Source organism: Hemicordylus capensis, chromosome 13 (genome assembly GCF_027244095.1).
Source record: "Hemicordylus capensis ecotype Gifberg chromosome 13, rHemCap1.1.pri, whole genome shotgun sequence".
In the NCBI taxonomy this organism is placed as follows: domain Eukaryota; kingdom Metazoa; phylum Chordata; class Lepidosauria; order Squamata; family Cordylidae; genus Hemicordylus; species Hemicordylus capensis.
This window is the reverse complement of record NC_069669.1, coordinates 11,974,890-11,999,900: the sequence shown is the minus strand read 5'-3', so window position 1 is coordinate 11,999,900 and position 25,011 is coordinate 11,974,890. Positions and strand designations below refer to the sequence as shown.

Here is a 25,011-nt window from a genome sequence, read left to right as displayed (position 1 = left end):
CCCCGTGCTCACAAAGCACACCCCTCCTCCTCCACCACTGCTGCCCCACTTTGCACTGCCCTTGGCCACCCTGTGCTTGCTGCCCCCCCACAGACACTTAGGGCCCAGCTCATCCAGAAGCCAAATGGCCCCTTTTCCTCACTCACGGAGGGATGCATGCAAGAACCCTGACGCCCTTCCTTTTTTAGCTGGCTCACACTAAAGGGTTTCCCTGGCTTCTCGCCTTGAAACCATGGAGCCTCTTACAGCAATGAGAGGCCGCAGCAAGCAACAGGAAGGGGGCAAGTGGCGGGAGTGGGGAGAGGGTGAGCATCAGGTGGAGGGCCCCTTTGAAGGGGTGACAGTGGGTGCCTTGTGTTCTCGGAACAGATCCGCTCAATTATAGTTGTGCCCCTGCGGCACAGGGAGCAAAAGAACCCAAAAGTTGCCAGAAGCGGGAAGAGTGAGACAGAGAACATGGATCCAGCTGCGATGAGCTTCAAGAGATGTATCAGGCGTCTCGTATCAGGAGTCTCGTAAATGATGGAGAGACAGAAGTAACAGGAATTCCATAAAATGGTTAGAGATTTTTTTTTTGGGGGGGGAGCAGGAAATCCAGGGCAGGGGTCCAACATTTGCATCAGGGGACCAGGGGCCCCCAACCATGGCCGTGGTTTGAGAGGTTTACTTATCTCCAGGCTGGCTAATCAGCCCTGCCTTGAAAACGAGTAATTGGTACAAAAGGAAACCAAAGAGATCAACGTGATGATTAGGAAGTTGGCAACTTTGCTTGAACACTGATCCGCTAGATATGCAATATTCAGATCCATCCCATATGCCGTGGGACGCTTGAGTTGTTTTGTTCCAGAGGGGGAAAAAACGGCTCAAGGCATCATCTGAGAGCAAAGGAGGTTAATCTGGCGAATAAACAAATATATACCGACAACTTTGGGCGGGATGCAAGAAAATGAAATTATCCTCCCGCTGGAAGATTTCAGTACTGATGCTCCAAGAGACGCAAAACATTTGCAACATTTACAAGGATTCCAAACACACGCAGATAAACACACTGACTGATCTGCCCAGTCTTAACATGCAACAAGGGAAGGAAGACGTGAGCAAAGGTTATCCATGGGTTTTGTTGAAACAAAATGAAAAGGATAAAATAACTGCAATTCTAGTCCTTCCCCTCCTCCTCGCCTGCAGGAGGCAACATGGGGAAATACAGCTGCCAGGATTGGTGTGGTGTGGGTGCAGTGGAAGACAGGAGCTGCTGTTAACTGCATGGAGGCACTATTCAAAGCAGGGTTTAAATGTCTTGCATGCAAAAGATCCCAGGTAAAATCCGTGGCAACATCTCCAGGCAGGACAAGGAAAGACTCCTGCCTGTAACCTTGGAAAGCTGCTGCCAGTCAGAGTAGGTAATATTGAAGCTGATGAAGCAAAGCCTGACTCAGTAGATGGCAGCCTCCTATGTTAATCCTTTGCTGTGGCATTTGCCCACCAAAAATCCCACTGAAGCTGCCACTGGAACAAATGGCACATTTAGGGAGATTTTCAGCATGAAAACTGGAGCTAAGGACATGGGAAAACACCCTCACCCCTTTTGCCAGGATCACCATTCAGAATGCGCAGCCCATCCACAACATGAAGTAAGACAGTCACTTCAGAAAGCAGATAGTTAAGGTGCCAATGAGGCAGAACGGGGCTTTCTCCCTGCTAACTTACAGAAAAAGAGGGGAAAAGAGGAAAGGGGATGTGTGCTGAGCTGGGGGGGGGGGGATTTGGTGTCTGGCCTCAGGGACACAGAAGACTTCAGCCATCATAGGAGCACGGGAAGCTGCTTTCTACTGAGTCAGACCATTGGTCCATCTAGCTTAGTATTGTCAACACAGACTGGCAGTGGCTTCTCCAAGGTTGCAGGCAGGAGTCTCTCTCAGCCCTATCCTGGAGATGCTGCCAGGGAGGGAACTTGGAACCTTCTGCCTGCAAGCAGGCAGATGATCTTCCCAGAGAGGCCCCATCCCCTGTGGGGAATATCTTACAGAGCTCACACATGTGGTCTCCCATTCAAATGCAGCAAGATGGGCCCTGCTTAGCAAAAGGGACAATCCACGCTTGCTGCCACAAGACCAGCTCTCCTCCCTGTCTATGTGGCTGGAATTTTGCCTTTAAGACAATATATAAAAGTGGCGAATACCTTAGTAAGAGTAAGAAGCATGAAATTTCGCTCCGGGGAAGTCTGGGGCGGAAAAACACCTCGGCCATAACGCAATTGCAAAGGGCAAAAGGCTTCCCACAGAAGGGACAGAATAAATAACACTTCTGTTGACTTTGAAAAGATGACCATCCTCACTCGTGTAGGCATTTTTCGGCCCCCCAAGCTGCCTCCTCCTTCGCTCCCTAATTCCATATTCCTTTGTTTGTATCCTTTGCAATTCAACTGCCTGACAACTTCATTCAGCTATTAGTAACAAGCCCTGGGTATTGATTACTTCAGAATGCCCTAATGATTGGAGAGCGGGACACGCACTGTAAACGCAGAGTTTTCTGATTCCAAGTGAAATTATCATTTGCCCTACAAGATTGCACAATAACCCAGCGAACAAATCAGCCAGCACAGGGATCTGGGATCACTGGAGTGATACTGACACATTACAATAATGAGAACTTGAAATACCTCATGCCATATTGATTTCTTTTAACCTGAATAATTCCCACGGTGGGAGATTACAAGGCTGTGCGCTGGATCATGATGCTGATGAAAAATACCTACATGTCTATCGATAATAATAAACTTCTTTGTATTCCTAAAAACCATTTATTTCATTCTCCCTTAGATCCATGGCTTTATTTGTTTCCCCCATTAAGTGCTCCAAATCTCTCTTCCCAAACAATTTTCAACAGCATTTCAAGATCCCTGTGCTCCTCAGAGCCATGGGGATGGGCAGATTTCTCTCTTTCCATTCTTTTATGCAGGTTCCTTTAATTAAGTCTTTGGGTTTCCATGCCACTCTCTTCCACTGAAATTCTTCCAATTCTTTGTTCCATTTTTTTTTAAGCTCTAGAAAATAATGTGGTGGTTTGTAGGAGCTAGCCTGGATTTCTCAACAACAAATCCTGCCAGACAAAAAAATTCCATCTCCTTTTCTGATAGAGTTACTAGTTTAGCAGATCATGGGAATGTTGTGGACCTAGTGGTATCTTGGTTTTGACAAAGCATTGGACAAAGCCTCCCTCAATATTTTCACTCACAGGACAGTCACATATAGGGGCTAGGTTATGCTGCCCTTAGGTGGATTCACAGCTAGTTCAACAACCAGACCAAATCTCCCTAACATCCCGGAGGTCCTAGCCCATAGGCTGTTCAACATTTTCCTAAATGATTTGTAGGAGGAATTAGGGAAGGTACCTATCAGATTTGCAGATGATACAAAAATGTGGTGATGGGTAGTTAATACATATGGAGAGGGACACACAACTTCAGCCCTCCAACTGTGATTGGACTACAACTCCCATCATCCCTGGCTATTGGCCACTGTGGCTGGGGATGATGGGAGTTGTAACTCAACAACATTTGGAGGGCTCAGGCTTAGACGATTCAGCCTGATTTGGACAAACCTTAGGCCATAACCAAAAAGATGAATTTCGATGGATGAATGTTCCCCTTTGATATGGGAGGGGAGAGCTGGTCTAATGGTAAAGGTAAAGTGTGCCGTCGAGTCAGTGTTGACTCGTGGCGCCAAAAGAGCCCTGTGGTTGTCTTTGGTAGAATCCAGGAGGGGTTGACCATTGCCTCCTCCTGCGCAGTATAAGATGATTCCTTTCAGCATCTTCCTATCTCGCTGCTGCCCAATATAGGTGTTTCCCGTAGTCTGGGAAATATGCCAATGGGGATTCGAACTGGCAACCTCTGGCTTGCTAATCGAGTCATTTCCCTGCATCGCCAGTAACTAGTAACTCTATCAGAAAAGGAGATGAGATTTTTTTTGTCTGGCAGGATTTGTTGTCGAGAAATCCAGACTAGCTCCTAAAAACCACCACATTATTTTCTCAGGCTTAAAAAAGGGGGGGTGGGATGAATTGGAGGAATTTCAGTGGAAGACTGTGGAATGGAAACCCAAAGACCTGATTAAAGGAACCTGTGTGAAGTTCTGAAAGAACGGAAAGAGAGAGATCTGCCCATCCTCATAGCTCTGAGGAGCACGCATGAATTGTACCCTTTGCTAAGTAGAGTCTGCTCTGGTTTGCATTTGAATGAGACTCAACATGTGTGGAAGATATTCCCCATAGGGAAGGGGGCCTCTCTGGGAAGAGCACCTGCTTGCTTGCATGAAACGAAGGTTACACGTTCCCTCCCCGGCAGCATCTCCAAGACAGGGCAGAGAGATACTCCTGCCTGCAACTTTGGAAAAGCTGCTGCCTGTCTGTGTAGACAATGCTGAGCTAGAGGGCCCAATGGTCTGACTCAGTATATGGCAGCTTCCTATGTCCCTAAAGAGTCTAATGCTATCCAGTGCTCCTCTCTTCACTAATAGTAATTAACTCAGGGCAGAGGCCAAGATGCTAAGCAAATTCAATGTAAGGGAATGAGGCATGCCTCATGGAAGTAACACATTCTGGTACTTTTAACCTTCGATTGGGACACATTCGACATTCTGATCCAGGAGAACAAATGACTCTCTCCCCCCTCCCCAGAAGACAGTGTGCATGGAATATAATCATGCTCACTTAAGAACAGTAGTCCTTCTCCACCCACCCACCCACGCACCTCCTCTTTGCTTTGAAAAGGTTTTTATTCCATATGAAGGCACAAACAGGTTTTCTCCTTGGAAAATCAGGTGGGGGGGAATAACCACAAGATGTCACTGTTGCAGCAAACAAACTCAAAACAGGCGATATTTATCAGACTTCTTAAATTAAGAACAAAAAGCCCCAGGTTCAACTCGCTACATTATTGGGATCGCAATCCATCACGCCGCCTCACACGTTTACGTCCCATTGACTTGGCGGGGATATTAACTATGCAATATATCTCCCACCCCATTCCATAGGCTAAAACCTTGCGCCAGCAATAAATGGGAACGTGGAGCTCTATCGAGGGTCCCAAATGCATTGTGAAGGTAGTATTGCAATAACTCTGCCCAGCAGGGAGTTATTCTGTCACTGGGATATTACAGCTACATGTGCAAGAAACTCTCCTGGACGCTGATCTAGTTAGGCAATGCTGCCTAAACTTCCCCCCAACTCTATCGGAGCTGCTCAGCATCATCAAGTACTAAAGCTACTGCCACATTTCAGGATGCAAAGGGCATGTTGCATGTCACATTTATCCCTTTAAGCACGGAGAGAAACACCCCCATGTACATGGAGACATGGAGGAAGAACGTATTAGAAGAAGACAAGCCTGAACCTCACCATTGACATGCTTGCTTGATTTAATTATTTGTCTGTTTATTTAGCATGTTTGTATACTGCCCAAAACTCACAACTCTGGGCGGTTTACAAACAAACAGATTAAAAATAAAGTTAATACATTACAACATTTTACAACTGGAGGAGAGCTGGTCTTGTGGTAGCAAGCATGACTTGTCCCCTTAGCTAAGCAGGGTCCACCCTGGTTGCATATGAATGGGAGACTAGATGTGCGAGCACTGTAAGATATATCCCTTAGGGGATGGATCTGCTCTGGGAAGAGCATCTGAGATTCCAAGTTCCCTCGTGGCAGCATCTCCAAGAGAGGGCTGAGAGAGTCTCCTGCCTGCAACGTTGGAGAAGCCGCTGCCAGTCTGGGTAGACAATACTGAGTGAGATGGACCTATGGTCTGACTCAGTATGTGGCAGCTTCCTATGTTCCTATGTAATGATAGGTTATATAAGATCATTAAAAGCCTGAAAGCATCCTCAAAATGTTCAAGACTCCTCAGTCAAAATGCACAAATAATGAATCCTTAAGCAGCTCTACAGTTAAAATATTTGGTGCTGAAGAACCGGCTGGGGAAAAAACCCCAGCATATTTATAAACCACGGAAACAAGTCTTAACAAACATGCTACTTCCTTCCATATTATGGTTGAGGAGAGAGAGAGGGAGAGAGAATAATGAGATACAAAAGATGGAAAATGGCAAAGAAGCATGAATATTTTCGCACCCAATCTTCCCATCTGCAATGGCAGATGTATCTGTTACATTTCTTCAGAAAGAGAAATTAGAACCCCAAAACAGAACTGTGTCAACATACAAGATGATTGCCACCCTTCTCAATTCCCTTGCCTATTTGCAACAAGGCACTGATGTGTTTCTCAGGTCTATCTTGTTAACGGTTCATGGACTACTTCCATAGACATACATTCAGTCTTCTTCCCAACACTTTGTTCTATCGCTGCAACAGATGGCTTCACACTGAAGCATATGAAAATATTAAATACTTTACAAAGCCATTCCAAGTTTGAAATGCCTAGGAGTAATGAGAATCTTGATGATTATTCCGGAGGAGACAACACCGAACGCTGTATTGGGCTTGCGTGCCTCCATCTCTCTCTCTCTTCCTATCACCACCTGCACCCAAACACATACAGAAACCCATCCCATCCTGAATTCCGCAAGGAGACAAACAGTGTGCTCAAAGCTTGTTGCAAGTTGTCATTACGCTGATGCTGTTTCTTTCGGCTTGGGCAGAGACACTAGTCTCTCGTCTATTTGATCAGCGATCATGTAAAGCTTCGAGGATTATATGAGTACAGTGAAGTGTGATCATTATGTTTGAGCTTTGCAGGGGGAACAGCCAGCATTTTACAAGTGCTACTAACATTATTTTATGCCAAGGTGCTGTGCAAAACAGAAACACTACGTGGTTCGTGAATAAAGCTGAGACATGTTTATCAGCCTAGTTTGTGTGTATGTGCATCATGCCATCTGCAAGTGTGAGGAGAGGATACAGTCTGGGCTTCCATTATAACCTACTGCCCCACACTATGCCACCACCAGAATAATTACCCCAGTACAAATGAATTGCTCATTCTAACTGTGGCTTTTCCTTCAATATTCTGTACTTTGGGATAGGGATGTGCAAATCGATCCGATATTCAGCCAGATTCGAATTCATATTGATTCGATGACAGTTTAGGGACATTTTGTCACCTTTTAAAAACAATTCAGGTGCCCTGGTTGGTCAAAAAAAGTGCCAAACATGGTCAAATCAATTCAAATTCAAATTGGATCAATTTGAGTTTGCATTGAATCAGCCTGTTTCAGGCCAATTCAAATTGAATTTGAATTTAATCAGCCAGTTTTGATTCAGGATTTGAAAATTTGATTAGTGCACATCGCTACTTGGGGTATTAGAAGGAATGTACAGACTGAATTACAGATTGCTAAGGAATTAATGCCATCATTTAGTAACTGTGGGGATGGAATTTTATTTGCTGACTAAAATCAAGTTAGCAAAATTGTTCTCCTCCTAAAAAGAAGAGAGCTGGTCTTGTGGTAGCAAGCATGAATTGTCCCCTTTGCTAAGCAGGGATCACCCTGGTTTACATTTTAAAGGGGGACTACATGTGTGAGCACTGCAAGATGTTCCCCTTAGGTGGTGGGGCCACTCAGAGAAGAGCACCTGCCTGCTTGCATGAAGATGGTTCCAAGTTGCTTCTCTGACATCTCCAAGATAGGGCTGGGAGAGACTCTCACCTGTAACCCTGACAAGGCTGCTGCCAGTCTGTGTAGACAATACCAAGCTAAAGACACCAATAGTCTGACTTTGTATAAGGCAGCTTCCTATGTTCCACATCTGAAAAGACAATGTGTTCATTCTGTTATCCCAAATTCAGATTTGCAATGTCAGTTTGGACCCAAGTCACACAGAACACATAGGATTTACATCGGAGTAAACATGAATAGGATTGTGCTACTGGTTGCAATAGGATGGTGCATGCCTAAAACTCTGTCACACTGAAATTAAGGCAACCCACACTTACTATCTGTGAATGGGACACACATCACATCACTCTGAGAAGTTTGAATTATTTGCATCATAATACAACAATTCTGGTTTGAACGAATGCAACAAAATATAGCATACACTACTGCAAAAGGTTTGCAAAACAATGGGATTCAGGAAGTACTTCCCCTCAGGAAAGCATTACAAAGTACATGGATAAGGAATAAACCTTGTATGGTGAATCAATATATTATTTGCAAGTCATTCATTCCATTATCCATTGAGCATCAAATGTGTGGAGGAGAGAGTGCAAAGGAGATCCTCTGGCAGCAAGCATGACTTGTTCCCCTGGCTAAGCAGGGTCTGCCCTGGTTAGTATTTAAATGGGAGACGATGTGTGATCACTTAGATCCCTAAATCTACTTGATCAATTCCACTCCTAAAGCGTTAAGCACATGTGGCCCTCCCACCACACTCTTAGGAATGAAATCAACTCAATTGAAGCCCTGTTCAGAGAGTACAGGGACATACGTAGCTGCCCTGTACAGTCTCATGCCATCTAGCTCACTATTGTCTACCCAGGCTGGCAGCAGCTTCTCCAAATGTTACAGGTAAGAGTCTCTCTCAGCTCTATCTTGGAGATGCTGCCAGGGAGGGAACTGGGAACCTTCTGCATGCAGGTGCTCTTCCCAGGGTGGCCCCATCCCTTCAGGGGAGTATCTGAGAGTGCTCACACTTCTAGTCTCCCATTCAAATGCAAACCAGGGTGGACGCTGCTCAGAAAAGGGGACAACACATGCTTGCTGCCACAAGACCAGCTCACCTTAGAACTGGAGAGACTCGATTCTCACTCTGAAGCCCCTGATGTTCAAGGTTACAGCATTTGTCTGCACACTGCACAGACACACACTACACACAGCTGGTCATGTGGCCATAATAGAAATGCATCCCTTCACTCAAACACTGTGACTGAATTTGCATGCAACGTGGAAGAGCAGGTCCAATGGAACCGTGGTTCCGCACCCTCCCCTCACCGCCTCTGTTCTCCCATCCAACTCCCAGCATTCAAGAAAGTGTCCTCTTTGCGAGAAAGCAGAGAGGTGGGGGAGCTCCTTCTTGCTTGAAGGACAGCCTGAACAGCTAATCAAGGGGGGAGAGACGGAGGAGCGGCCTCCCTCAACTCCAGTCCAGCTGAATGCAGCCTCCAGTGCTGCATTCGGTGCAATCGAGGTTTGGAGCAGCAACCCTCACTGCAAACTGAGGGTTCAATTTGGAGCCTCGTCAGCACAACTTTAGGCCATCCTACTGATAGGACCAGAGTTGGCTGGGATTGGATGGAACAGTCCGGAAGTTGCGGGTCTGTCCAATTTTGGTCCTCTGTTATGTGAAAATATGGCCTATAACGATGGACAGGTTCTTCCCATGATCAGAAAACTGGAGTGCCCCAGCATTCTGCATTAAAGGCAACCTCTCTCCATGAGTACAGCATTAGGTTCTGCAAACACTGAAACCCTGGACAAAAGTGGGTGCAGTTTCTGAGCATGTCAGCCTGGAGGCAGGTCTTCAGAGCGCATGTTCAGGGATGCTGTGTGCATGTACACATCCCCCGTTTTGAGAATGCCTGAATAACGAACTATTGGCTGTAAAACAAGGCATTCGGCAATGATGCATTGATTAGGAGAACTCCCGGCTGGTGGGAAAGGTATCTGTTGGCTTACTGTATGGAATGGTAAGCTGGATGACTTAATCATGTAGGATTCCATTCAGGAGTTTAATAAGCATCTTTGTCAGGCGTCTTCAAACTGCGGCCCTCCAGATGTTGCTGAACTACAATTCTCAGCATCACTAGACACAATTTTTTGTGGCTGGGTATGCTGGAAGTTGTAGTTCAGCAACATCTGGAGGGCCACAGTTTGGGGATGCCTGATCTTAGTGATGTCCATCGAAGGTTTGTGGGGGCAATATTTCTTGAGATGCCTGTTCAGACTTATCAAACGAAGATTGCAGGAGTATTATTTCTAGAAGGCAACAATAAATGGAAGTGTAACCCCGATCAACTAACTCCAGCTTGGTTCCTGAGATGTGTCCTGAGTCCCAGCTGTTCTCAGGGCACATCTCAGGAACCAAGTCGTGGACTTGTTCAGATGAACGTGTGTGCCCCCTGATGTCGCAAAAGGACATCACAAGGCACAAGGGTGGTGTGTTCCTGCTGCGTCCATGCCCTCGAGGTGTGATGGTGCCTAGCAGAAAATAAGTAGCACACTGGGAATTTCACTTTGGCAATGGTGCTAGAAATTCTCTGCTAGGAATCATCCACCTATAGGAACACAGGAAGCTGCTTTATGCAGAGTCAAACCCTTGGTCCATGTAGCTCAGTAACATTTCCTGGTTACAATGACACTGACAAGTATTTATATGCCGCTTTTCAACAAAAGTTTTCAAAACAGTTTACATTGAGAAATAACAAATAAACAAGATGGTTAGACTTTGCTGTATTTGTTGTTTTACTATTTATTGCTGTTCAGCAACAGATCAGACTGTCAGCGGCTCTTCAGGGTTTCAGGAAGGGGTTCCTCCCAGCCACCCTGCTAACTGGGCAAAGAGGCACCTTTTACCATGGTGATTCTCTTTATTGAGCAGGGGGAGAGCAACTGGCCCCAGCCACCCGCAGCACAGGACCTCCAGTGACTGTCACTGGTGTCTATCTTATGTTTCTTTTTAGATGGTGAGCCCTTTGGGGACAGGGATCCATTTTATTTATCTTATTTATTTGTTATTTCTCTGTGTAAACCACCCTGAGCCATTTTTGGAAAGGTGGTATAGAAATCAAATAAATAAATAAATGATAAATAAAACATCTGGAGACCTTGAGCTAGTGATTGAAGCTGGAACTCTCCATCACTGAGCCCAACATGGCTCTGGGGATTTTACTTTGACAGTGCTAACAATTCTCTTCTAGGGATCAACAGCCTATAAGAACATAGGAAGCTGCCTTGTGCTGAGTCAGACCCTTGGTCCATCTCACTCAGCATTGCCTACACTGACTGGCAGCGGCTTCTCCCAGGGTGCAGGCAGGAGTCTCTCCCAGCCCAGCCTCTACCTTCAGATGCTCTACCGCTGAGCTGCGGCCCTACCCCACCCAGTCCCAGAACCACAGTCCCCACCATTCCCAGTCGCGATGCTAACCCAAGTTAAGTTTATGTTTACTGCCTTATGAAAGTCACTACGTACAAATGAGTAATGTGTGGCATTCTGCTCAGTCGCTGAAAGGAAGTTTACAATTGTGCGGTGCAAAGATCAGAAGCTTAACATTTGTGAAATGGTTTGAGTAGGAAGCATCTCGTTTAATGCAGCATCTCAGCCATGGTAATAGCTAGCATTGAGCCATTTCTGGTCAAAAGCACAACACTTGGTATATTCAAAAGCCCATATTTAGATGGGAAGCAATTCCTGGTATTCGCAGAAGTCGGGGCAAACTTCATGAGACTTTAAGGCACATGTTTTATACAGCTGTGATTTGAAAAACAATGTGTTGACAGGCACCAGACTGGGAATACAGTGGGGCTAGGAGGCTATAACCATACCCAGCCCCTTGAGGTCCTGATCCAGACTGGATGCTGCATGTGCACTATTTACCAAGGGAGGCATGGAGTGAATTAGTACCTCTTTGTAGCAATAAGAACTTTCTGTTACTTGACAAATGGTCCGTGGGGGATTGTTCCAGAGCAGGACACTGGGAGGAATCAGAGTCAAAGACCAGTGTTCCCTCTAACAGGGATTCCCAGATGTTGTTGACTACAACTCTCATAATCCCCAGCCAAAGGCCACTGCAGCTGGGAATGCTGGGAGTTGTAGTCAACAACATCTGGGAATCCCTGTTAGAGGGAACAGTGTTAAAGACTCACCCACCCACCTCCAACACAAGTCTTGATCTGCCAGGGATGAGCAGGATTCAATATTTTAGTGTTAAAATGCAAGGAAATCTCACAAAGCAGATGCTTAAGTAACATATACAGTAGTTTGACCTTCACAATCCTAATATTGTCAGAAATATGTTCCCCATGTTCAATAGGTCTTACTCCCAGGTAAGCATGCTTACTGGAGAGCAATCCTCATTGAATTTATAATCAGATACACTGTCAAGAATAATAGGAATGCCTCCCTCTCTTAATTTCAGCTTACATATCCCGTATTTGCCCACATACAAAACAACTCTGAATTTAAGATGAGCCCCTTAAAAATAGAGATACCAACATTTAACTTATTTTAGAAGATCAGTACTGAATGTAAAAGCAGATAAATTTGTACAACGGATTCTGTTTATTACTTTTTGGAATTCAAAATGTAATGATGATGTACTCCCTTACTATTTTATTTGTTTTAATTACATGGTGTATTCTTTGTTATAGATGTATTTTTGTATTAAGATCTTATTCACCAAAAAGGAAGAGGACTCTGGATTTAAAATGACCTCCGATTTCTAACATGAAAGAACTTGGGAAAAATCTAGTCTTGGATTCAGGGGAATACAGTACAATATTTTGTAATTTTTTTAAAAAATCAAGAAGCTCCATTTATTCAAAGTTGTTGTCCTATTTCTTTTTTAATTTACTCTTGAACCACGCATGGGCATGCACTGTTGGCATGGAATCCTTTCCAATTTATTTATTGCTCAAACTCAAACACAACTTGCTAATCAAAAATAAATTTCTTAACATGGTTTTAAATAATGTAAATAATTCATCAAAGATAATACTTGGCGGTAAACTGGCAAAAGAGAGAAGAACTCCATTAAATAAAGCTTAGTCTGAGTGGCAAGGCTTATGATTCTGGCAACCAGACGCCCTACGAAGGAGGACAGGTTTTTCAAGGCAGAGAGACAAGAGGACAGATGCACCCCCTTTCCTGGGCAGACAGTTCTATCCGTGGGGTGCCATAACTGGGAGGTCATCCAATGAGAGCATTTCAGTGCAGCCATGTTGCTCCTTCATTAAATTTGCATTAAAAATGGAACTTTGGTCTCCAAATAAAGCTGCATCACAAAGCAAAGAGTTCATTTGGAAAGAGTGGGAAATCACCAGGTTGATCACATAGTATGGGGCACCCCTAAAATATTAACATTTCAGCATCTCAAAGGGTAATTAAAACACCCAGACCTGTGACACATACACCCCAATAAAAGGTCAAGATCCCTTTTTACAAAAGTTTCATCTTTAAGTTCAGTGGCTGGCATGACAAGGAAAATTACCCCAGGTGATCCCTCTGAAATTAAAATGACAACTCAGGCATCGTCTTTGAGTAATTTTCCTCATCATGTCAGCCAGCGAATTATCAAGCTCTATCTGTTTATGAGCTTCTGTTCGTGTTGGTGCCAGATTTTGGAAGGTTGAAATTTAACTTTACATATTTACTGCTCTCCTGAAAGTTCTGAAAAACATGAAAACATGTCCCAGCTGCACCATCCCACATCCAAATTAGAGATGTACAAATCGGTTTGAATTCAAATCAATTTGAATTGTATCTGGGTAATTCAACCAGAATTGACGAATTCAAATTTAATTCGAATTGAACCAACCCTTAAAAGGGCCATTTGATTTTAATTTGAAATGATTTTTTGAAATTTGATTCCAATTCTATTCAAGAGCTCTTTGGCACCTTTAAAAAAACCATTCAGCTCCCCTGAGGTGTCAAAACAGTGTCAAATCAATTTGAATTTGATTTAAATTTGAATTGAGTTTTTGGATTGAAGTCAAATCTGATTCAAATTCTAAATGGATTTTTGAAATCAAATATGAATTTGAAATGAATCAAGAAATTTGTTGTGTGCACATCTGTAATTCAAATGTATTAGTCAGTGAAGGAGTTCTCAAAACCAGCCCTACCTGGGTTGGAAGGGCTAGGCCAGGTAGAGCTAGTCGTGAGAAGCCCTGGGATTGCTTCTGATCCCGCCTCTCCTCTCCTGGATCCTAAACCTAGACTTATAGTGAGGGAGAACATGCACATTCCTGCTGCTGGCAACCATCTTGGTTATAGAGCTGAGGGGACGGAGTAGCCCGGCAGCAGGGAGCTTTGGATGGTGCATTGTAGGAGAGTGGGTCTTGTGGTAGCAAGCATGATTTGTCCCCTTAGCTAAGCAGGGTCCACCCTGGTTGCATATGAAAGGGAGACTAGAAGTGTGAGCACTGTAAGATATTCCCTTTAGGGGATGGAGCCGCTCTGGGAAGAGCAGAAGGTTCCAAGTTCCCTCCCTGGCAGCATCTCCAAGAGAGGGCTGGGAGAGATTCTTGCCTGCTGAAACCTTGGAGAAGCCGCTGCCAGTCTGTGAAGACAATACTGAGCTAGATAGACCAATGTTCTGACTCAGTATGTGGCAGCTTCCTATGTTCCTAGGATACATGGTGGACCGGCTTCCCCCCCTACTTCCAATCACCACTTGGCTCACCACAACACCATGCCTGTGGGCGTGCAGGTGGTGGAGCCCTGATCAAGCTCTGGTCATCATGGAGAATGCAGGTAGGCTCCTGTCTGACCCTAACCCTAACCGGTTCCTGCCTCCCCCCACAGCCCACTCACTTGCGATCATGTGTGTGACCTCAGTGGCTGTGGCAGCAGCAGATACGCTGAACTGCAGACCTCTATCAGACTCCAGCAGCCTAGAAATCTTGGTTCTAAGGCTCCGACATCAATCCAAGGGGCATTAGGCACCCTGGACAGTTTCATAGTTCCTGACACTAGGGATGCTATTCACAACTATTTGCAACAGTGCCTCAGTCACTACAATCCATGGGATTTTTAGTGTCCCAAGCATGCCCAGTAGGGACATCAGGAACCATGGGAACAGCCTTCCCCAGGGATCCTGGCACTGGACGCTACTGGAGCAGTGTTCTAGGTCATAATAGTGGCTCAATCACCTATTCCTCCCATCACTGCCATGTGAGGAAAGATGAGGAGGAGAGCTGGTCTTACAGTAGCAAGCATGAATTGTCCCCTTTGCTAAGCAGGGTCCATACTGGTTTGTGTTTGGATGGGAGATGACACGTGTGAACACTGGAAGATATTCCCCTTAGGGGATGGGGCCGCTATTTAAAAAATAACCTCTCCTATTTTCCTGTGCATTAATATTAGCCAAAAGTCAGTGTTGCAATTACTCTAGTAATCAAGCACTGAATTAAAAAATTCAACATAAACAGTAGGTACATTCATGCTAATATCCCCCCCCCACACACACACACACTTTAAACCCTTAGGCACTCAAACCAAAAACTGCAAAGGCAATGCAGAAGATGAAAAATTATTGTCTCCAACACCTGACTCTTCCTTCCCACTCCCACGAACACAACATTTTTAATTTTTTATGGAGCTGGAAGAGAAGAAAGCATATTAAGCTGAGGCAATAAAGCTGAGCTTTTTGTCATTTTTAATTGCTTGAATTCATAACCTAGTTTTGCTGTATAAAAACTAGATGTTAAGCGCTGAGTCAAGCAATTTTTCTTTTCCTTTTTCCTTTTTAAAGTACTTTCACAAACTAAGTTTCCCCCACTACTACTGCATGCAAGATTAGCAAGAGAAAAAGACAACTTGTCCTCCTTTACATAGAAACAATATAAACTCCCTAATTCTAACCATCAAGAAACATTAATCTTTGGAAGTCAAATTCCTATGCATGAAATTAGTTAATTGGAGAATTAAAAAACAGAGTCATATTCTCTTTGAAGAAAACAAAATAAAACAAACAGCACTCTCATTTGTCCTGAGTAAAGTATTAAGTAATTAAAGGGTTTATTCGACTCAAATTGAACAGAATCATGTTTATATATTAGCAATGTTTCCCCTAAGAAGGAACATGGGATTCAGGAACATTTAATTCTTTAATTAAGAAGGAACACTTAATTCTTCAACAGCCATCTAAATAATGCCCCCACTTTCACTACCAAAATGGATCGAAGTTAAAGTCATACAGGGACAGCAAATTCTCCTAGAAGAGTATGTAGCTTTGTTTTGCTTCATTTCAGTTTTGACTCTGCAGAAAATATGAGCTGTCTTGTCTGGTTTTTAAATCCGAGTTTTAAACCCAACTAAATCAGATTCTCAGAGGGTGGCTGAGAAACTTGTGGTTAAAAATGACATTAAAACTTCAGTCAAACCAAAATACCACCTACAGAACCTCCCTATATTCACTGGCAGCATAAATGCAGACATACAACATGTATAACCCAGCATCACTTCCTGTACTGGACAGCATTTGCTCTAAGAGTGTGTCTGTAGTTTTGTTTTTTTTAAAGTCTCGGTTTTACAACACATCATCCCAGCGAGGTCAGATGATGCTTGCTTATTTATATGGATCTTTCAGTAACGTAAGAGTTTAAGCAAACAAATAGAACTGAATTTCAGTCAACACAGACTTCGGAGCACTAAATTCGTTCATGTGAAATTGGCACAAATTACTTCTTGACGTAAGCAGGAGCAAATACATAGGGAGATGAAGGTAAACATTTTCCTCCAAATATCTGTTCCCTTTATTCAAAATGTGATGTTTGAAATCATGGCTCCTACAACTTAATTATAGCAATGTGACCCAATAGCTTTCCTCTCCTGATTTGTATTATCAGAAGTAAACAATATAATGCATTTGTATTATCAGAAGTAAACAAGAATTCACACAGAATGACTTCTAAACTCTATGGTATTGCATTAGATGACACTCATCTATGGAGAGGAATGGGGTGCTATGGGGAACCTTCTTGAGAAGGTTTGGGGCAGGGGATGTTGCTCAGAGGTAGAGCATCTGCTTTACATGCAGAAGGCCCCAGGTTCAATCCCTGGCAGCATCTCCACGTAGGGCTGGGAGAGACACCTTCCTGAAACCTTGGAGAGCTGCTGCCAGTCAGTGTAGACAATACTGAGCTAGGTGGACGAAGGGCCTGACGATATAAGGCAGCTTCCTATGTTCCTAAGGGAAACAAGGAGAAATGGCAGCAATCTCTCTTTACCTAAAGCTCGCTGAGTTTCTCAGCTTGCTTTGGCTCCAGTCTTCCAGAAGCCTCTGTAAAAAGAAGCAAGGAAAGGATGCTGGTAGAGTGGCCAAGGCTGCTGCTTAGACTTCCATCAGTGTGCCTAGAACTCTATCATACGCTGTGCCTTGTCCTGCCCCAAAGGGTCTTGGCTACTCCTCAAAGATCTGCATCATGTCAAAAACAACACGGAAGATCCAGCCAGCCATTCTTAGACTTATGTGTACATTCCCTGGTTTCAATTAGACTTTTTGTCCAAGTCTATGCTCTTAGGATTGGGGTGCTCCTGCTCTGATCTAAAGAATGCAGACACAGGGTAGAGTAAATGTTAAATGTCAAGAGGATACAGAAGTTGAAACAAATATTCACAGAGAGAAACTGGTGTTTTCTTCTGCCAAAGAAATCATGGGAGAGGAGGTTGGAATCTGAGGTGCAAGAGCTTCGAGGTTCCCTGGAGTAATGTGAATTGATGCTTTCCACAGACACAATTCAATAAGGAGTTTCCCAAAGCAATACCTTTTGCCATACTCTTGCATAAAGGTGATTGATTCATTGTAACCTTATGGCCGAATAGAACTGTTGGCCGATTTGCAATCTCAGCTCACACCTTCTGCTGTTTGCATCTGGGAGCATATTGGACAACTGGGATGAAAATCAGGGCAAAACTGAAAAAAACATCACTCTCAAAAGTTCATAAAATCCTGGAGGCCACTATTTGTATAGCCTTTCCTGCCGGTAAACACCACCATCAAAAATACAAATCTGCTACCATAACCCAAAACATGCAACGTGCTGTTCATGGGTATGCCTCTCCCCTCACCAGGTATGCAGTTTACCTGTTTGGAATATTTGCTCCTATAGGTCAACACATTCAGGTTTTTAGAAAAACAACTTGGAGCAGCCTGAAACAAAGTTTAACATGGAGCAGCTGAAAAGAAACCTGTTATCCATGTGTGTCAAGCACTAGTATTAAGAAGCTGGGTGGTGCTTCCCTATGAGCAGATCCCTATCCTGTGCTACCTCATGAGGAGTACAGGGCAATTAATCCTCACTGTATCCCTGCGAGGTAGGCTAGCTGAGAGACCGTGCTGGTGCAAGGTCACCCAGTGAGTTTCATAGCTGAAAGACGATCTGAACCCAGATCTCTCTATCAAAAGTCTACCACCATATTCAAAGACACTGAATTACTCCTGAGTAATCTTAATGAAATTTAGTAGTCCTTTAGAGCAACTCCTCAGTTGTACTATTGAGCAACTTAGTCTGGATGTCAACCACTACTTTCCAAAATTAACTTTTAGGGACAATGATGGCTCACAATTAATAATGTATCATGGTATTCTACAAAGCATACCCCATATCCATCAATTTGAACCATCACCAAGGGAAAAGGTTTGGTTTCCTATTATTATTGTTATTGCATCCCATGACACAACTTTATCATCTTCACATTTTATTTCCTTGGGTTTGCCACTCTATGTAGGCCATGGACATAGCAATTATAAATTATCTTGTTAGAATTATATGCAAGAGGGCCATAGGGCACAATCAATCTGTAACATTTTGAATCACAAATAATGACTAGCACAATTCCTATAGAGAGACAGAGGTATCAGTCACTGGACAGATGAATGCAGAACCTGCAAGATGCATTTAGTTCACCAGGGGACTTCTCCACTGGCTTCATTTCATTGTGAAAGCTAATGAAGCTGGTAATATACCTCTGTCCTTGCATTTAGGAAAGAAAACTGCAGTTGCTCACCTACTGAAGACTGTATTACTTTTTAAGAAGAAAAAAATACACACACACACTCTAAAATGCACAGGGATACAGCACACATTTTTTCCTTAATACACACAGTACTGAAACTAAAGGAATACTGCATGTAAACACCACACAAAAGTACTTACTGCTTACAGCATTTCATTTCCAACCGAAGAAACATTACTTGCTTCAGAGGAAAATCTACCCTGCCACGGGTATTCTGGGCTACCAACGATTATACAGCCCTGCTATATTATTTTGCATAGAGAGAAGTTTTTAAATTGCTCTGTTAACACCCCATTTACATTTTGCAGTGTATAAATGGTAATTTTAAAAGAGAGTATATTACTCCTTAAATCGAGAGTCATTTAATACCCAGGGGAAACACATTTACATGGTAATTTAATATCAAATTAGTACAGGTGTTGAAAATATTTGGGTTCCTAATCCTTCGTGTCTCCTGTCTCCTACCAAGTGCAGAAAACATAACGCACAGAATAGCAACAAATTTGTGCTCTGCTTGCACAACTGGGAGCAAGGGAGGCTTCAGTTCCCTGGATTTTTAAAAAACAACGTCTACCAAACATAAACATTGCATTACGAAGCCTGCAGTGACCATGCATTAGCTGCAGCGTGTAAATAATAATTGTTTGTAAGCAGGTCACTTCAGCAGCCAAAAAGTAACAAGGTAATGGAAGTTATCGAAGAAGCTTGTGCCCTTGTGCTAGCCAGAAATGAAGCAGCACTTTGAACTTTTCAAAAGTGGCACCCAGTCAAAGATTGCCAACCTGCAAAGGTATAATCCCAATGCCCCTGATTTTGCACAGAAGAAAAAGACAAAAAAGTACATCAGAATAGAACCAAGTACTGTGTCACATTTTAAAAAGTGGCAATTGATATGCATCGTCCATCTAGAGAAAGTTAAGCCAGCTCCTTGATGATGAAGTTCAGGAGAACTTCAGTCATTGCCCAAGGAGCACAATTCACCCTTCTACCCCCCTTCACCCCCCCCTTCCAATCACTTTCTCCATGGCTTCCACACCAGCTAAAATAAACACCCCTCCAGCTGCCGATATTCCGCAAAACAGCTGGCTCGGCTAAACAACTGCACAACCCTCTCGGACAGTTGACGCACTCCGGGTACCTTGTTTCTAAGGTGAAAAACCCATCGGCACGCTTCATGGATTGCTTCCGTGTTGTTTTATTCAATGAGTTGTGCTCCACTCTCTATTCTAATCACACTGCTAGGAGCCAAATGCAGACACAACCCTGCTCTGCATTAATGTTGGTACATCACTGAAGGCAGCGACATCACGGTGGCCGCCAAACATGTCAATTTGTGCCTCCCCCAGCGCGCGCGCACAAACACACACACACACACACACACACTTCCACACCAAGCCCTCTTCTGCATCTCTGCCAGTGAGTTCCCTGCCTCTACTCTGCATCATTTGCTAGGATGCTCTTCTCTGTTCCTCCTCTCCTGTCTCCTGCTCTTCCCTTTAAATTGTTTAAAACCCTTCTTTCCACCTTACCTTAAGGGTATCTCCCACGACTGCAATTAACTGCCAGGATTTCATTGTCGGCTGCAAACTGCCTCCTCTTTCCTCGCCGAGAGAGCACGAGAGAAGTAAGGGAAACCAGCAAACGGCCCCCACGTGCTGGCAATATAAATGACTACAGACATCTGTCGGGCTCAGTGTGCTTTTGCTCCATTCTTGCTTTCTCTCTCTCCCCCCTTCTGTTTCCCTTCACAATGCTCACATCAGGTGTTCCTGGATGCACCTCTCTCTCTCTCTCTCTCTCGTGCTGCAGCTCCAGGAAAGACTCAAAATGATAAGTAAGGCAAAAAGGGTGGGGGGGGGACACAATCAGAGAAACAAAAGAGTCCCAGAAACAAGGCCCAGCCAAAGGTTGGCTAAGCTAGCCTTCTCTCCCTCCACCCTTACCAAAGAATGGAATATGCAACAGAATTGCACACCCCGTCCTTTGACTTTTTCCCCTGGAGCTATAGGCACAGCCCTGTTTGGTCCCCCCCACTCCCACTCCCCGTCTTCGGAACATGTCCCTTCCTTGTTCTTCCAAGCATTAAATATGTACCACATGACAGAATAGGGCACCTTGCACAGTTCTCCAGGCTGCACACTTGACAACCAATTCTAACTCACGAGCAGTGAAATATCTGAAGGCCGGATGTAAGCCCTTCCAATTACTTACACAACGTCTGCATTACTCCGAACATTGATGGGATGGGATGTATAGCTCCTGTTACACTAACCTGTATATCCATGCTTACGATGCACAACCCTCTTTACAATCTGCATAACACCCCCTCTGCATGTGTATACACATGCATGCTGCATGCACATCGTGAATTTGCCGTTTTACAGGAGATCATGTTATTCCATCGTATTATTCGTACAGGACATATTACAAAACACCTGAAGTTGCCCTTTCTGTCTGATGTTCACCTCAGAGCAATGCTATCTGAGCAGGCGGCAGGAAGAGACGTGGTTAAGCCAGCAATTCGATGCAAAGACATCTCTAAATTGCATGGTTAAGTTTTATGTTTCGAGATAAAATGGATGGCATATGGTTTTAAAATTTGTTTGTGGGCTGTTATATATATATATATAGAGAGAGAGAGAGAGAGAGAGAGAGAGAGCTGGCATATGGTTTTAAAATTTGTTTGTGGGCTGTAATATATATATATATAGAGAGAGAGAGAGAGAGAGAATGTGTATTTGGATATATTGTAAAGTCACAATATTATAATTGAGAATAACTTAGCATACACAAACATATTCATTTCCCAACCCCAGGGCGGGGGAATAGGACAGTTTGAAGAAGAAATGTGTGTGTGTGGTTGGAGGGAGATCTTGTAGTGTAAACCAACAACCAGATTGGGGCACTTTTGACTGATGTTACAAAAATCAGTTTAGGGGAGGGAATGTGGAGAGGAGAATCTATTGCTTGTCTCTGTTGAATGCTGAAAGCATCTGTGGGCTAGCAAAGTGTTTAATAGACAGGTATTTCCTTCACTTTCCTTTCCTCCAAGGGGGGCATTTCCTCCAAGCAGAAATAACCAACAGACATAATACATGGCAAAACAGCTCTTACCATGACATTTACAGTTCAAGACATAACGCAGCAACAGCACAACTCTGGCAAAATTTCAGCAAGCTTTCTTAAGACAAAGTGGCTAGCTCTGATCACCTTGTTAGTGCAGTGAGTGGCCTTATAATTTCCATAATGAAATTGTAATTTCCAGCAAGGAAGCAGGCACACTCACTTAGCAACCCTATCTATCAATTAGGAACGCAAGAAGTGAGTTTTCTGTTTAAAAAGAATGCGGCAATGTGATAATGGTTGGGCGAAGTGTTTGAGTGGTCATAGGAACATAGGAAGCTGCCAGATACTGAGTCAGACCCTTGTTCTATCTAGCTCAGTATTGTCTTCACAGACTGGTAGCAGCTTCTCCAAGGTTGCAGGCAGGCATCTCTCTCAGTCCTGTCTTGGAGATGCTACCAGGGAGGGAACTTGAAACCATCCGCTCTTCCCAGAGCGGCTCCATCCCATGAGGGGAATCTCTTACAGTGCTCACACATCACTCTGGGACTCTATCCTCAGGAGATGCCCTGGTACTGGAACCTCTTGGAGCTCAGTATCTAGCTTCATGCACGTGATCAACCCCTGGATCCTCAAAAGGCACCAAGAAGACCACAAGCCAAAGACAGAAAGCAGGGGACTCACCTTCCAGCTAGGGATGTGCCACCATGAGGCCCAGAAAGGGCCAAGAATGCCCAAGACGGGCAATTTTTGGCACAAGCAAGGCTGGCAGGGAATCTCTGAGGACACCCTCCCCACGGCCTTGGAGAAGCCCCCCCAAACCAAACCCAGGAGGATTCAATGGGGGGCAAAACCAAACTGGTCTGATCCTGTTTGGGTCAGGTTAGAACTCTAACCAAACCAGGTCAGCCAGTTTTGTGCACACCCCTACTTCAAGCATCACCTCCCCCTTTTCCTAGACCACAAGAGGACCCCAGAAAGATTCTAGATGAAAGCCAGTTACTAAAACTATCAGTAGACGACTAGATTTCTCTGGCAGTGTTCCCTGTAACAGGGATTCCCAGATGTTGTCGACTACAATTCCCATAATCCCCAGCTGCAGAGCCCTTTAGTTGGGGATGATGGTTGTTGTAGTCAATAACATCTGGGAAACCCTGTTACAGAGAACACTGGTCTCTGGTGTGAACACACCTCTCTACCTTTAAGTGCCAGCGAATGTTGGTGGCCCCTCAACTTGGCAACACACTCCTGGAAGAGCTTCGCTATGTTCCCTCCCTCAGAGTTTTTCATAAATAATTGAAGACACATCTTTGTAGAGAGGCTTTTAAATATGGTATTGACTTTTTATATGTTGTCTTAGTTTTATATATAACTTTTAATTTAAAACTTTTAAAACTTGTAACTTTTAAAAGTGGTTTCACCCCGGTCTTTTAACTTTTTACATTTTGTTAGTTCCTATAGTGTGTGTGTGTGTGTGTGTGTGTGTGTGTGTGTGTGTGTGTGTATATATGGCATACTCGTGGCTAATCCCATGTGTGGCAGCTCTTGCGAGAGTTCGGGGACATAGCCATGGTATGGGTGGGGGGCAGAAAATGGTGGTGGCCGCCAGTTGGCAAGCAGGCGTAAAAACGCCAGCGAATGGCACCGGTTGGTTGGCTGGCCAGAGAACACGGCGGTGGGTGACAGCAGGAAACAGATGGCTGGCAGGTGGGCAGGGAAAGAGGAAGAGGGCGGGCAGGGGGCAGGCGGGGAAACAAGACGAAGTCGGGCAGGGGGCGGGCAGGGAAACAGACTGCCAGTGGGCAGGGAAGGAAGAAGATGGAGGGCAGGGGTTGGTTTGGGAAGACGAAGGGCCGGGGTGGGGGGAGAATGCAGCAAAAAAGGCAGGCAAAAAAGCAGCGGTGGCAGGGTGGGGGAGAAAGTGGCAGCGACAAACTAGGGGCGCAGATGCTCTGTGCCAGTCAGCTAGTCATTCGATGTGGTATCTATTTTATTCATGTTGTCAGCCACTCAAAGCAGTAGTGTACTGGAGGGACGGGGTGTAAGTATTTTAAATAAATAAATAAGGTGTAAGACCAGGTGGATCCAGGATAAGAGGGTCTGTCTGGGGATGGGGGGGAGGCAGAAGAGAGGGGAATTTGGCATCTTTTGTCTAGAAGGCTAAGAACAAATGTTAACTATGAGGCTCAAAGAACACCAGTAAAACTGACACATTGGCAAGTATGTGAAATGTGGGTTGTTATTTCCATCATTTAACTACACAGTACTTGGCCACCCTCTTCCTCAATATGCAGCCTACAGGATCCTTCCAGGCCTTCTCCGTCTCTTGGGATGGCATGTACTATTCCCGCCTCTTCCTCGAATGGCATCTTTTTGCCCCGGGTAACCACTTACTAACTTGTGATGCTGTACATGAGAAGAGCCCCATCACAGCCCAGCAGAAGAACATCTGCATGCTTGCATGCACCAGGGCAAGGAATATCTATACACTGCTTTTCAACAAAAGCCCCCAAAGCATTTGACACAGAGAAATAACAATGAATAAAGATGGATCCCTGTCCCCAAAAGGCTCAACATCTAAAAAAAAAAATAAGGTAGACCAGTAGCAGCCACTGGAGGGATGCTGGGCAGGGAATGGACAGGGTCAGTTGCTCTCCCCCTGCTAAACAAAAGACAATCACCACTAGGAAAGGTGCCTCTTTCCTCAGTCGATAGGGGAAAGGTCCCAGGTTCAATCCCTAGCAGCATCTCTGGGTAAGGCTGAGAGAGACTCCTGCCTGCAGCCTTGGAGAAGATGCTGCCAGTCTGTGTAGACAAGACTGAGCTAGATGGACCAAAATGGTCAGACTCAGTACAAGGAAGGTTCTTATTTTCCTTTCTTGGCAGATGCCCCAAGGCTAATTCAGAATGTCCAATGATATAGCAAACTTCTCTCCCTTGGTACCAATAGGTATAAATATGTATTATTCACACTAGTGAGCCACACTGGTTCCTGTCGGAGACAGGAAGTGTGTATAATATTGCTTATGGGTACTACAGTTACTATTAATGTTGCTTATAGGTACCACCACCACCACCACCACTGTAAACCCACTGAAACAGATCTCTGTGGGTTCCCAGGGCACAGACGAGAAGAGGTACATCCACCTCATTGCCAGATGACAGAGACACATTGAGGTCATTCACACAATATTTTTAAAACTGTGTTCTACCCAGGTTTGGGAACTGGGTGGGTGTGCTCCCAATTTTTGGTTG

The 25,011-nt window shown here is 44.4% G+C and overlaps 1 protein-coding gene and 1 non-coding gene across 19 annotated transcripts in view; one reads left to right on the top strand and one right to left on the bottom strand.

Annotated features, from left to right (window-relative positions):
* Window positions 1–25,011, bottom strand: part of RBFOX1 (RNA binding fox-1 homolog 1) — a 1,664,339-nt gene that overhangs the window by 847,275 nt on the left and 792,053 nt on the right. Inside the window, exon 1 of one of the 18 annotated variants that reach the window (XM_053276051.1) lies at window positions 20,223–20,359. The exons of 15 other annotated variants lie outside the window; for them this stretch is intronic. In XM_053276051.1, the coding sequence (XP_053132026.1) occupies window positions 20,223–20,267 (45 nt within the window). In that variant the 5' untranslated portion in view covers window positions 20,268–20,359. Of the gene's footprint in view, window positions 1–19,831; window positions 19,965–20,222; window positions 20,360–25,011 lie in introns of those variants that run through there. 2 more of the 18 variants (XM_053276054.1, XM_053276058.1) reach the window with 2 other exon arrangements.
* TRNAV-UAC (transfer RNA valine (anticodon UAC)) lies at window positions 16,674–16,748 on the top strand. Its single transcript has one exon. It is a non-coding gene; the product is annotated as a tRNA-Val (tRNA).